Source organism: Bos grunniens, chromosome 4 (genome assembly GCF_055505025.1).
Source record: "Bos grunniens cultivar Pamir isolate PY7600 chromosome 4, Bosgru_T2T1.0, whole genome shotgun sequence".
Classification (NCBI taxonomy): Eukaryota; Metazoa; Chordata; class Mammalia; order Artiodactyla; family Bovidae; genus Bos; species Bos grunniens.
Genome location: NC_141168.1, coordinates 39,169,509 through 39,183,461, shown reverse-complemented (window position 1 = coordinate 39,183,461; position 13,953 = coordinate 39,169,509). Strand labels below are relative to the sequence as shown.

At 40.0% G+C, this 13,953-nt stretch overlaps 1 protein-coding gene across 8 annotated transcripts in view; it reads right to left on the bottom strand.

Moving 5' to 3' along the window:
- Window positions 1-13,953, bottom strand: part of CDK13 (cyclin dependent kinase 13) — a 125,555-nt gene extending 111,602 nt beyond the window's left edge. For all 8 annotated transcript variants that reach the window (XR_015162291.1, XR_015162292.1, XM_086395992.1 and 5 more), the window contains exon 1: window positions 12,740-13,953. Coding sequence is in view for 6 of the 8 variants with exons in the window: in XM_086395992.1 (XP_086252118.1) it covers window positions 12,740-13,953 (1,214 nt within the window). In the remaining 2 variants the exon portion in view is untranslated. The remainder of the gene's footprint in view (window positions 1-12,739) is intronic.

Genomic DNA, 13,953 nt, shown 5'->3' with positions numbered 1-13,953 from the left:
GAAAATATTAAGGAAAATCTAAATAAATGGAAGGACATTCCATGTTCAGGTATTAGTTGACTTAACATTATTAGCTGACTTAACATTATTAGCTGACTTAACATTATTAAGAATATTGGTAATATTCCCAAACTAATCTTCAAATTCAATGCAATTCCTATGAAAATCCTTAACTTTCTTTTTTGTACAGATTGACAAGCTGATCGATTCTAAAATCCATGTGGAAATGCAAAGGATCTCTCCACCACCCTCCCCCACTCCCCAAAAAACACAATCATACTTTCTGATTTCAAAAATTACTGCAAAGTTAGGATAATCCAGAGAAGGCAATAGCACCCCGCTCCAGTACTCTTGCCTGGAAAATCCCATGGATGGAGGAGCCTGGTGGGCTGCGGTCCATGGGGTCATTAAGAGTCAGACACGACTGAGCAACTTCACTTTCACTTTTCACTGTCCTGCATTGGAGAAGGAAATGGCAACCCACTCCAGTGTTCTTGCCTGGAGAATCCCAGGGACGGGGGAGCCTGGTGGGCTGCCGTCTATGGGGCTGCACAGAGTCGGACATGACTGAGGCGACTTAGCAGCAGTAGCAGAATAATCCAGAGTGTGCTGTACTGGCACAAGGATGGACATGTAAATCAATGGAATGGAACTGAGATTCCAGAAAAGTAACTCAAATTAGATCAAAGACCAACATATAAGAACTGAAAGTATAAAAACCCTTTGAAGAAAATATAGGAGAAAATTTTGTGACTTTCAATTAGGAAATGCCTTCTTAGATATGACACCAAAGCACAAGCAACAAAAGGAAAAATTAACTAGACTTCATCAAAATTTAAAACTTTTTGTGTTTAACAGACATCAGCAAAGTGATACAAATAGACATCAGCAAAGTGATACAAAGGGAGAAAATATTTGCAAATCACATATCTGTGCCATAAATTATTTAACTGCTCCCCTACTCAGAGTACTTAGGTTGTTCCAGTTTTTATTATGCAGGAATTATTTGTTTTGTGAATATACTAAAGACCACTGACTGCACCATTTAAAACCAGCATAAACTGTACAATTACTTTAAAACTAGAAAAATTAGAAAAAATAAGTAATACTGAAATGCTTCATATTTTAAAAGTATATCTTCTTTCCTTATGTTCCTAACACAATACTAAAAGTTTAAAAAAAAAAAAAAAAGGTAGAAAACACATGGCTGACTTGCTGATTTGTTCAGGCAAACAAGTTCTCATCCACTGAGCATAACCCTGTCTTCATGTTTCACTGAATCATGTCTTCAAATATATTTTTGAAGAAAGAAAAAAGAAAGACAGGAGAACAGCATACAACAGGCTTGATACTTGACTTGCACAAAGGCACATAATTTTGATTAGTCTAGCTCTGCTGCTGCTGCTGCTGCTGCTGCTAAGTCGCTTCAGTCGTGTCCGACTCTTTGCGACCCCATAGACGGCAGCCCACCAGGCTCCACCATCCCTGGGATTCTCCAGGCAAGAACACTGGAGTGGGTTGCCATTTCCTTCTCCAATGCAGGAAAGTGAAAAGTGAAAGTGAAGTTGCTCAGTCGTCTCCGACTCTAGCGACCCCATGGACTGCCGCCCACCAGGCTCCTCCATCCATGGGATTTTCCAAGCAAAAGTACTGGAGTGGGGTGCCATTGCCTTCTCCAAGTCTAGCTCTAGTCATGAAGAATTTATTTCAAGGCCAATATTAGACCCTGTTAATAGCAAAATGTATTAACAGTTTTATATACAAGCAATTTCATCCTCTTGTCAACCCCTTCTCCTTCTGCCCTCAGTTTTTCCCAGCATCAGGTCTCAATGAGGATGAGATGGTTGGATGGCATCATCAACTCAAGTTTGGTGATGAGTTTCAGCAAACTCTGTGAGAAGGTGAAGGACAGGCAAGTCTGGCATGCTGCAGCCCATGGGGTCTCAAAGTCAGACACAACTGAGCAACTGAACACCAACAATACAAGCAATGGATAAAGACAGGAATACTCCCAAATTAATCTCTGGATTCAATGCAATCCCTATGAAATTTTATTCAATTCTGAAATGCTAGATATTTTATAATTCAAATCAATCTAAAATTATTTGTCAAGTATCTATCACCTATAGATACACACAGGTGACAAATGCTTAAGAGACACTAAGATTAAAAAAGAAGTTCATGGAACTTAAAATCCAGTGGCTGAAGTAAAAACAATTATGAAAATTCTCATCAAACTACATGAGCTAGAAATGAAATAGGTACCTGGGGGGAGAAAAGTATATACGGAATTCTATACCTAGCAAAAATACCTTTTGCAATGGAGACTTTTTCAAACAGATAAAACAGCAGACCTACATTAAAAGAAATGTTCAAAACCATCTCTCTGGCTACAGAAAAATATCATATTAAAATTTGGGTCTATACAAAGGAAAGAGAAATGTTTGAAAAGGTCTATATAAGGGCTTCTCTGGTGGCTCAGTGGTAAAGACTCTGCCTGCCAAGGCATGAGAATGCATTGAACACAGGTCCAATCTCTAATCTGGGAGGATCCCACATGCCACAGAGCAGCTAATAAGCCCATGTGCTACAACTACTGAGCCTATGCTCTAGAGCCTGGGAGCCACAAGAAGAGAGGCCACCGCAATGAGAAGCCCACACACCACAACTAGAGAGAAGCCCCTGTTCATCTCAACTAGAGAAAAACCTACACAGCAATGAAGACGTAGCACAGCCAAAGATAAAATAAACGAGAAATTTTTTAAAAAGAAAGGTATATATAAAGTAGCTAAGTATCTTTTCTCATTTTACATTTCATGTCTACTTATAACATAAGTTATACACATGTAGAAATAAAACATGACAAGAACAGTGCAAAAGACAAGAAGAAAATGGAGATATGCTCCTGTAATGTTATACTATACATGAAAGTAGACTGTGACAAATTAAAAATATATATTACAAAGCCAAGGGTATATATATTCAATCTCATAATGATCTATAATGAAAAAGGATTTATATATATATATATATATAAATAACTGAATCACTTTGCTATACACTAGAAACTAACACAACACGGTAAATCAACTATATTTCAATTAAAAAAGAAAAACTCGAGGAGAAAACCTGTGAACATGAGTTAGGCAGTTTGAGTGCAGGATAGGAAGACAAAGAACAGAAATCATAAAAGAAAAAAACTGTCAAGTGGGATTCCATGAAAATTAAGAACTTCTGCTCTTTGAAATTACTGTTAAGAAAAGGTGAGCCACAGACTGGCTCATCTTTACAAGATACGTTATCTGATAAAGAGTTTGTACCCAGGATATGCACAGAACTCATAGAACTCAATAAGATAAGCAATTCAATTCACAAAGAATATGGACAAAACATTTTAAGATACTTCACAGAAGACAGGAAGAGCAACTAGAAAGAAGCTCAACATTACTAGTCATTATGGAAACTGTAAATAAAACCACAATGATATACCACTATGTATCAACTAGAACAGCTAAAATCAAAGACAAAAGCTGAAGTCTCAGTAAGAATGCAAAGTACCTGGAATGCTCAAACATGGCCAACTAGAATGCAAAATGGTACAGCCATTCTGGAAAACAGACTGGCATTTTCTTATAAAGTCAAACATTCATTTAACCATACAACACAACAATCCCACCCCTAATTTGTTCATCCAAAAAAAAAAAAAAAAAGTATATTCAAATGTTCACAGCAGCTTTGTTCACAACAGCCCCAAACTGGAAACAATTCAATGGTTTATCAACTGGGTAGCAGGATAAGCAAACTATGGTATATTCCTAAGTGGAATATTACTCAGCAATAAAAAGGAACAGACCACTAGAATATACAATAACATCAGTGAATCTCAAAAGCATGCTAAGTAAAAGACAGACATCAAAAATTACATACCATATAATTCCATTTATATGACATCAAGAAAGGTAAAACTGATGTGACAGAAAGTAAATTAGTGGTTGCCAAGGACCACAGGTAGAAGCAGACAATGGACCGCAAAGAGGCATAGGGAATTTTCTGAGGCAACAGGAATGTTCCAGTTATCATGATTGTGATGACTGTTACACAGGTGTGTGTATATATATATATTTGCCAAAATCCATTTAACTATACACTTAAAACTGGTGAATTATACTACATGTAAAGTTATACTTCAATAAAACTGAATTTTAAAAAATGAATAAATAAAACATGTCCAATATACCTGGGGTTAGGTGGGAGAATTCTATTTAATGTAAGCCTGGTTGTACACATAAAAGTGATCTCAGAGAAAAAAGCATTAAGACAAAGCACTTTGGGATGAGATTAACGAAGGCTTCATAGAGAAGATGACACCCAAACTGTGGTTGAAAGAATGGACAAGCAGGACTGGCCAATGAAAGTTATGACATAAACCAAGGTATAGGAGCTTACAACTCCATATTTTTAAAATAGTAAGGAGTCCAGTTTGTATTGTCATCAGCATATACAGTGAGAAATAAGGCTATTTTGGATCTGTCTACAATGGAGAATCTTAAATACCCAATTCAAGGATTTGACTCTGTAAACATGTTTTACAGATAAATGACAGATTCAAAGTAGCATTTTAAGATTAATTTGAATGCAGAAAACAGGAGGGACTCAAAAATGTAAAGCCCAAAAGCAAGCAGAATCAACAATAGGGACATGAGCTAAAGAGTTCCAAACTAAGTAAGAGCACACTAAAGATCATTACTTCTCAAGTGGCTTCCCAGGTAGCTCAATGGGTAAAGAATTCATCTGCAATGCAGGAGACACGGGCAGATTCAGGTTCAATCCCCAGGTCGGTAAGATCCCCTGGAGAAGGACATAGCAACCCACTCCAGTATTGTTGCCTAGAGAATCCCATGGACAGAGGAGACTGGCAGGGGACAGCCCATAGGGTCAAAGAGGTAGACACAACTGAGGTGACTGAGCACACGACACAAAGACCATTACAGAAGAACCAATTAGAACAAGCAATTCATCAGAACTCGGGAAGGAGAGGAGTTAAGTATTATTAAGGTTTTCCCACTGGATGTTTGAGAGAAACTAATGCCACTTAAAACATGTATGCACACACAAATCCAAAACTTGTTAAAACTAAAAGCTATATAAAGAAGGTTAAAAGACTCACAAAAATATTAGTACCATAAAAAACACTTAGAATCTAATACAAAGAGCTCTTATAAATTAGAAGAACAACAAAATAATGAATCAAGAAATTAGAACATTCAATATATGAATGAAAATAAAGGCATCCTTACTAGATATTAAAGAAACACAAATAAAAAAAAAAAAAAAATAGTGGGACATCTGACAATTCCAAGTGATGGTGATACCAAAGAAACAGGCACTCTCACATCATTGGGAAATATAAATTGATAAGTCTTCTAAAGGTCAATATGATAGTGTATCAAGCTTATAAGCCTATAAATTGACCCCAGCAATTTTATTCTAGGAAATCCAATCTAGGAGAGATTATGAACAAATGTACACAAAAATTTTGTGATGCATCCATGATCATAGGGAAAAAAACAAAAAACTAAGAATCTAGCAAAATGGACTTGGACAAACAAGTTACAATATATTCATATAACAATACTAGAAGTCAATATAAAAAATACATATGGAGTACAGGTTACAAAATAGAATTATAGTATGTTATGTAAAATCTTATGTCCTTGCAAATATATGCACAGAAGTCTAGTAGCATGTTCATCAAAATGTCATAGGGTGATCTCAGGTAAGTGGATTCAAAGGGACTTTTAATCTCTTATACTTCTCTGTACTACCAAAATGTCTACATAAGCCTCTATTATTCTTTGAGGATACATAAAAAATAATGAAGAGCAATATCAGAAAAAGAAATGACTCCAAGAGAAGTGAAATAATTAATTAAAAGGTGGACAAAGTTTGAAGTGTCAAATAAAATACCTCAGTGAAAGTTTCCCTATGCAATGAAAATGCAGAAACAGAAAAGGGGAGGCATGTGGCCCGTTAACTACTTTCAGTTTTCAGTTCCTCTCACTACCTTTTTCATTTCCATTTATGTAAATTCCAATTTTTAGCCTAGACTTTGATCCTCTAACTTACATTTATTTTCCAAATACATTAAGAACACTAGATTCCATAATTTGCATGTGTGGAAATTCATGGAACAAAAATCACTGTGAATAATACCTCTGATTTTTCTAGCTTTTTCTATGATCCAACAGATGTTGGCAATTTGATTTCTGATTCCTCTGCCTTTTCTAAATCCAGCTTCTACATCTGGAAGTTCTTGCTCAGTTCATATACTGTTGAAGCCTACCTTGAAGGATTTTGAGCAATACTTTGCTAGCGTGTGACATGAGTGCAACTGTGCACTAGTTTGAACATTCTTTGGCACTGCCTTCTTTCGGACTGGAATGAAAACTGACCTTTTCCAGAAGAGGTTATATTAAAGAGCTTCTGGATGAAGGTGAAAGAAGAGAGTGATAAAGCTGGCTTAAAACTCAACATTCAAAAAATGAAGATCATGGCATCTGGTCCCATCACTTCGTGGCAAACAGATAGGGGAAACAATGGAAACAGTGACAGACTTTATTTTCTTGGGCTCCAAAATCACTATGGACAGTGACTGCAGCCATGAAATTAAGACACTTGCTCCTTAAAAGAAGAATAGTGACAAACCTAGACAGCATATTAAAAAGCAGAGACATTACTTTGCCAACAAAGGTCCATCTAGTCAAAGCTATGGTTTGTCCAGTAATCATGTACAGATGTGAGAGATGGACAATAAAAAAGACTGAATGCTGAAGAACTGATGCCTTTGAACTGTGATGCTGGAGAAGACTATTGAGAGTCCTTTGGACTGCAAGGAGATCAAACCAGTCAATCCTAAAGGAAATCAGTCCTGAATATTCATTGGAAGGACTGATGCTGAAGCTCCAATACTTGACCACCTGATGTGAAGAGCCAACGCATTGGAAAAGACCCTGTTGCTGGGAAAGATTGAAGGCAGGTGGAGACGGGAACGACAGAGGATGAGATGGCTGGATGACATCACAGATTCAATGGATATGAGTTTGAGCAAACTCCAGTACATGGTGAAGGACAGGTAAGCATGGTGTGCTGCAGTCCATGGGAGGTAGCAAAGAAATGGACATGACTGAGCAACTAAACAAGAGCTGATTTTTCTAGCAAATACTTTTGCTTCCAACATCCAGTTTAAAGTTTACAAATATCTACATATGAAACAAAGTCAACCAAAAACAAAAATCACAGCAAAAACTTAAGTGATATTCATAGAAAGCATACAGAATAAAAAATGTAAATGACCTTAAATATTAATATTTAGCAACATTAATTTTCAACTGTTTTTCAGAAATAGCTATTAATTTTTCAGAGTTAGGTAATGAAAATTTGACATCAAGTCTATTTAGAAAATGTTCACCAAGAAAAACAGATCATTATTGGATCACACAACAGAGTGCAAATATAAACACTAAGTCTGAACTTATTCTTTTGTCGGGGTCGGGCGGGGGGGGTGGGGGGGGCGATGGTTAGGGGAGGGCCCACATACACCCTGGCATGTAAAATCTTAGTTCCCCAACCAGGGATCTGAACACTGGCCCCAAGCACAGAATCCTATACACTGAACTGCCAGGGAAGTCCCTGAATTCATTCTATTCACATTAAAAGTGACTCCCAGTATCCTTGACTCATTCCAATAAAGTAGAAGCTAAAAGAGGGAGGTTCTTATATTCTTCACTTGAAAATCAAAACAATTACTTCCCCCATCCTGGAGTATATGTGAACCAAAACAGTAGGTAAGTTTAGAGATACAAATGGCATCTGTGCAAAAGTTGATTTGCATTAATCTGTGGAGAAAAATATTTAAATTAATTCAACCACTAATAAATACACTTTGGAATTTGTCTTCTAAGAGCTTGCAATCTAGTAGGGAAATGTAGTCAGACAAACAATTAAATTTTTAAGAGCTCTACATTAAAGCTACAGCAAAGTGCTATAAGGATATTAAAAAAAGGAATTAACTTTTTCTGGATGAATGGAGAAAGGTCTCAGGATGGTGGAATTTGAGCTGGATTTTGAGCTGCAGAAGTGGAGGCAGAGAAGAGAAAGGGATTTCAAGCTAAAGGAACAGCAAAAGTAAAAATGTAGAGAAATAGAAATGCCTCTAAAAGTAGAACTCTGATAGAACAGGGCTAGATAATAAAAGGCCTTAACTGACAATGCACTAGAAAATGTGGACTTAAATTAATGGAAGTGACACAACCTAACGAAAATTTTCAGAAAACTCTCCTGGATAAAGAATGAACTGGGAAGAAAAGAATGGATGAACAGGGAAGAAAAGAATAAAAGGAAGTCTGATCACAAATGAAGGCCTGAACTAAGGCAATAATATCAGTGTTAAAACAAAAATGTGATACAGAATGAGTAGACAGAAATGTCAGGTAAGGTCTGGCCAGAGAAGTAGCAAAACACAAGGCCATCTTGGGAATGAAAGGAGTGATTACAGGTTTAGAGATTTAAGACAGTTCACCTAAATTTCCATCCCTTCTGAGTGTTTCTGTATTTATTCAACTAGCCTATCTTTTTAACACTTTTGAAAAGCATTTTAAGAACTCAATTCATCTATGGATATTCATGACATTTCTAATAAGTACATATCAAATCAGTATTTTATGAGTAATAGTGTTTTAAAAATTCTGGAATGTCTTCATTTATTTTTGAGCACTAGTTTTTAGGACAAAACACTAAATAATCCACAACAGAGGTACCCTACAACATATGCAAGTGAATACCAGTAAATTCATTTAAATGTATGCCTGTCTTTAGATCCTCAGGGTCTCATTATTCCACAATCGGGGCTTCTGCTGCTGCTTGGTGGAAGAGAACTTCCACAGGTTCAGAAAAGGTATCAATTACATATAGCAATTTATTGTACTGATTCAAACTGGTCTGACTTGAGTGACTTCAGACCAAGACATGCCATTGCAAAACAACCGTCAATAACTAAGTATTACTAGTGCCTCCAAGAAATGTTTTTAGCCTCCTATTCATAAAACCTACAATTTAAAAGACAAAATGACCTGAAAGGACCTTTAGAAGAATCTGGGTTTTTTTGAAATTTTTTTTTAAATCCTCAAAATGCTGCGGAGATGGTCAGAAAACAGAAATTAACACACAAGTAACCAAACAGGGTAAATTTTAGCAAAACAGATCACCAAGTGAGGTAGATGGTCAGCTCCCCTGAGCCCCGTATAAACTGTTAAGAGTTTATACTTAAGGATCAGCTCAGCATTTGAATCCAAGCTGACCTTGGAACAAATCACTTAACTTTTTAGAGGTTCCATTTCCCAGTCTATCAACAAGAATGTTCCAACCACAGCATGGGTTTTGGAGGTAAATGTATGTTAAATATCTGTCAATGCCTGGCACTCAGTAAAACCTAAATATCAGTACCACTCTCTCATTCTACACAGCCCCTCTCTTCAGTTCACTTGCACATTTATTGTAAGGCCAATCAGCAGAATTATGTGACTTCTCACACCCCAAGAGTCAACTAGCAAAGAAAATATGGTAACCTGGTTATAAAGGAGAAAAAGAAAGGACTTTATGAAAAGCATGAGCAGCAGGGGGCTAAAGATTCAGACGGAGGCAAAGAGCAGGTTGTCGATGGAAGTAGAAGTCATAAAGTAGAAGTCAATGGAATAGAGGATTTATTCTAGGAATACAGAGAAAAACTTTCATTCCATGGTTTCCATATCATTTTAAAGGCGCATGCATTTCCTTAAAATATCTACACTGAGAATTCATTAATACATAAGCTCCAAGAGTGCTACAAAATATCACTCTGCTATTTCCTATAGCAAAATACACAGTTGCTATTAAACTCTCTTAAGTACCCAGGCCCACAGCATTTCATATGCTCAGTAAACTCCATCATCCCTTCCTGTCCCCATTCAACAATTAATAAGTCTACTGGTGCCAGATATTACGCTGAGCACTAGGAACACAACGGTAGGCAAGACGGGCTAATCGCCTTCATGGAGCTCACAATCCAACAGTCTATTCATTAAACAATGTGGGCCATCTACCATAATTACTTAAAACTTTCTGCATTAACGTGGACAAGAGAGATCAATTAGTTGTTCCAAAACAGTAATAACACATTTGCTATATTTAAAAATCAAGCTTTTCAATTAACTATTTTAACTATATATTGAGTCCTATTTTCAAGTAGGACATTTGACAAACTAGGCATAATACAACGTGAAATCTAAAAACTGTATGAAAAATTAGGTTTTTGACCCAGAAAAAAAAAGACTCAGAAAACACAAATGTCTATATTTTGAAGAGGCAGCATACATGTTTGCTCTGAACCATTCCAAAAAGCTAAACTCAAAGCAGTGAGCAGAAGTTTTGTGGAGGCAGATTTCTGGTTTCAATATGAAAAATTCCAGCAATTCAAGCTATTCTATAAATATTCTACAATGTTATATTTCTGTAATAGTCTATAATATTTCTATACTTTACAAATTTTTTCCATTTAAAAATATCAGTTTTATTGAGATGTAATTTAAATACAGTAAAATTTACCAATTTTAAATACACATACACAAAACACAAATTTTTCATTTAATCCTTGAAATAACCCAAAAAAACAAGTATTTCCCTGTTAAAGTTTAGGAAATGGAATCTCCCAGGGACTTGCTAAGAAACTGGGCAAACCAGGAGTAGAAGCTCCAGGCTATCGCAAAGTAATATAACATCTTCCCACCTCTAGATGTATACATGCACACAGTCAAAAGGCTGGCTGTCAGGAATGTTGGCCAATATATTCTAAAGCTTCTTCCAAATCCAACCATTTATAAACATGGGTGATCAGTACAGACACCATGCAAAGATTCTGTATGAATGATCCTCTAGAATGCCAGGCTCATAAGGGGAAGGACCTTGTCTTTCTTCACTGCTATATTTCAGTCCCTAAAACAGTTATCTGGCATATAATACATGCTCAATAAATACTTGCTAAATATAAAATAACACCCCTAACCACACATAACGCTGCTCTGTAATAAATACAAAATACACAGCACTATTAGATAATAAAGAACCTTACTGAAGTACCTAGCAACTAAAAAGTCTGATAAACACAAAATTCATTCTTAAACCTGCATCATACACTTAATATCTATCTAAAGCACTGAAACTTAGACCTAATCAGTCAAAAACAAATTTACCTGCAAAAAATATAAACATTTTGGCAAACCTAACATATTTCATTTAAAGTAAAATATAAACTCTTACAAGATATAGAAGCTAGATATGGTGAAATTGAGTGTTCAATCTTGATATTCTCTGCTTAACACATCAACTAGCACTATAAGTGTGCCGCAACCCTGCAAGAATGAAGAGATTTATACAGCTGTTTTGGTTTAAAGGCAAACACATCTCTACTGGAATCACATCTTTACAAACACTAGGCTGACGCTTCAAGAAGATCTAATTTTACAGGTACACATATTGTAGTCAACATAACCACGCTCAGCAGCTGCTTGGCATTACTGAAAAGACCAATAGAAAAAAAAAAAAAACCGACATTTTCCGATACCCTAAACTATAAAGCCTAGAATTCCTACACATCTAAAGGGTATTTAAGAACATGAAATATCCTCAAAAGTTACTTCCAATTTATTTTGCTTAACAGATATAAATTTATATCAAGGCACACACTTTTTTTGGAGAATAGTATTATATAACAGGTAAGGCATAACAGCTGCATAAAAAAATTACTTCAATTTCACTAGATCAAATTATACTTTTCAAAGATACTTAAACAAAAATCCTGATACTTAAAGGTCCAGTTAACTGTAACGTAAATAATTTAAATAGCAGATAGCGTAATAGTGTAAGAAACGTTCAGTACTAAGTCATTCACTCGGTCGCTATACTGGACCACAGCAACTACACTGTATTTAAATGACGTTATCAGCAACTGAGTGTCACACAAACAATGAAACCACAATCTCGCCATTTTTTTCTAAAACCAGGACTGGAAGGTCAGGTGAAAAAACTATTCCACACAAGAATATAAAATAAGTATCTTCGAATTTATAACCATGAGCTTTCACTTCAGCTGTTTCACATACTGAAACAACGATCTTTACAGAAAGGCTGCTTCTCCCATCGCTGTACTCCTCATATGCAACATATGCAATCCACACCTAACTTTGACATCAGCACCTGGTGCCGACTCTCCTTTACAATATTTACTCCCTAAGCCGTGACCCAGTCCTACGTCTCCAGCAATGAAACCTCTTCTGAGAGCTTTCAAATTATGACAAATCCAACCACCTTTCAGTTTACCCAAAGCAATTGGGCTGGAAAAACCTAAGAGCAGTTTAGAGAAATCTGTTAATATATTAATGCAACAAGTTTAAAACTTTGAACTCTTCCCCACCCTTCCTTTCCAGAGCGAGGAGAGAGTCTGCTGGACCTGTCGCTTTGTCCCCTCCAAATCCCCCCACCAGGGGTCCCGGGCGCGCGAAAGCGCCCCTCCCCACCGGAAGCCCCGATCGAGGTGGGGTTTTTCGCCCCGCCCGCGGACCCGAATTTTGCGGAGTCTCATCACCTCCAGCCCAGCCTCCAGGCTCCGGCCGGCCCAGCCCATGACGGACGCTCGGGACGCGGAACTCACCTGATTACGGGGCTGTAGGGGCTCCGGGAGCGGCGCCAGCTGCTGCTGCTGTAGGGGCTAGGGGACACGTCGCCGCCGCGCTCGTAGGAGCTGTGGCGGCTGTAGCTGGGGGAGCGGCGGCGGCTGTAGGGGCTCGGGGAGCGGGCCAGCCGCCGCGAGTAGGGGCTGCTGCCACCTCCCGCCGGACTGGGAGACTTGCGGTTCCGCAGGCTCTGCGAGGCCCGGTGAGACACCGGGCTGTCGTCCCGGCCTCCCAGCGGACTCAGGGACCGCTGCCGCCGCCTGTAGGCCTTGGGCTCGGTCTTGTCCTCCCGGTAGGCCTTGGGCGGCTCCTTATAGGCCGAAGGCGGTTCTTTGGACGATTTAGTCCGGCTTCGATGGGCCTTCGGGTCTCGGTCCTTGCGGCTGCTGCTGCTGCTGGACGTGGCCGAGGCGCTTTTCCGCCGGCCGCCGCTGCTGCTGCTGCTACCGCTCTTGCCGGCCTCGGCCCGCTCCTCGCCGCCGTGGCCGTGGCGGCTGCGGGACTTGGAGGCCTCGCCGCCACCGCGCTGCCCGTCCCGCCGCCGGTGCTCGCGGTGGCGATCCTTGCTGCGGCCGCTGCTGCTGCGGCGGTCCCGGCGGGGCCTGCGCTCCGACCCTTCCCCGCGACGCTGGGTGCCGGAGGAGGAGGCCGGACTCCCGCCGCTGCCCCCCGTTCCCCCGGCAGCCGTCGCCGCCGTTGCCGCGCTGGCCCCCCCCAGCAGCAGCCCCTGCTCGGACTGGGAGCTTACATCCTCGTACTCCACCAGCGGGGTCACACCCCCGCCGCTACTAGCACCGCCACCGCCGTCCTGCTGCGGCTGGGGCAGCGAGAAGACCCGACGCTTCTCCGCCTCCTGCCCGGCGCGGGGCCCGCGGCGCCGCTTCTGCCGCCCTCCTGCGCGCCTCTTGCCTCTCGCCAGCCGCTTGACCTCCAGAGGGGGACCCGGGCTGAAGCAAGAGGAGGAGGCCGCGGCGGCGGCGGCTGCGGCGGCGGCCGTGCCGGGAGCAGCCAGGAAGAGCAGAGGCGGCGGGGGCGGCGGCGGTTGCAGGAGCTGCGGCTGCAGGAGCGGCAACAGCAGCGGCGGCTGCTGAGGGGACAGGAATCGCCTCCGTTTGCGGCGTTCCTCCAACTTCTTCTCCGCCCAGCTCAAGCCCCCGCCTCCCCCCAGCGCCGTGTCCGAGCTGCTCGGCAT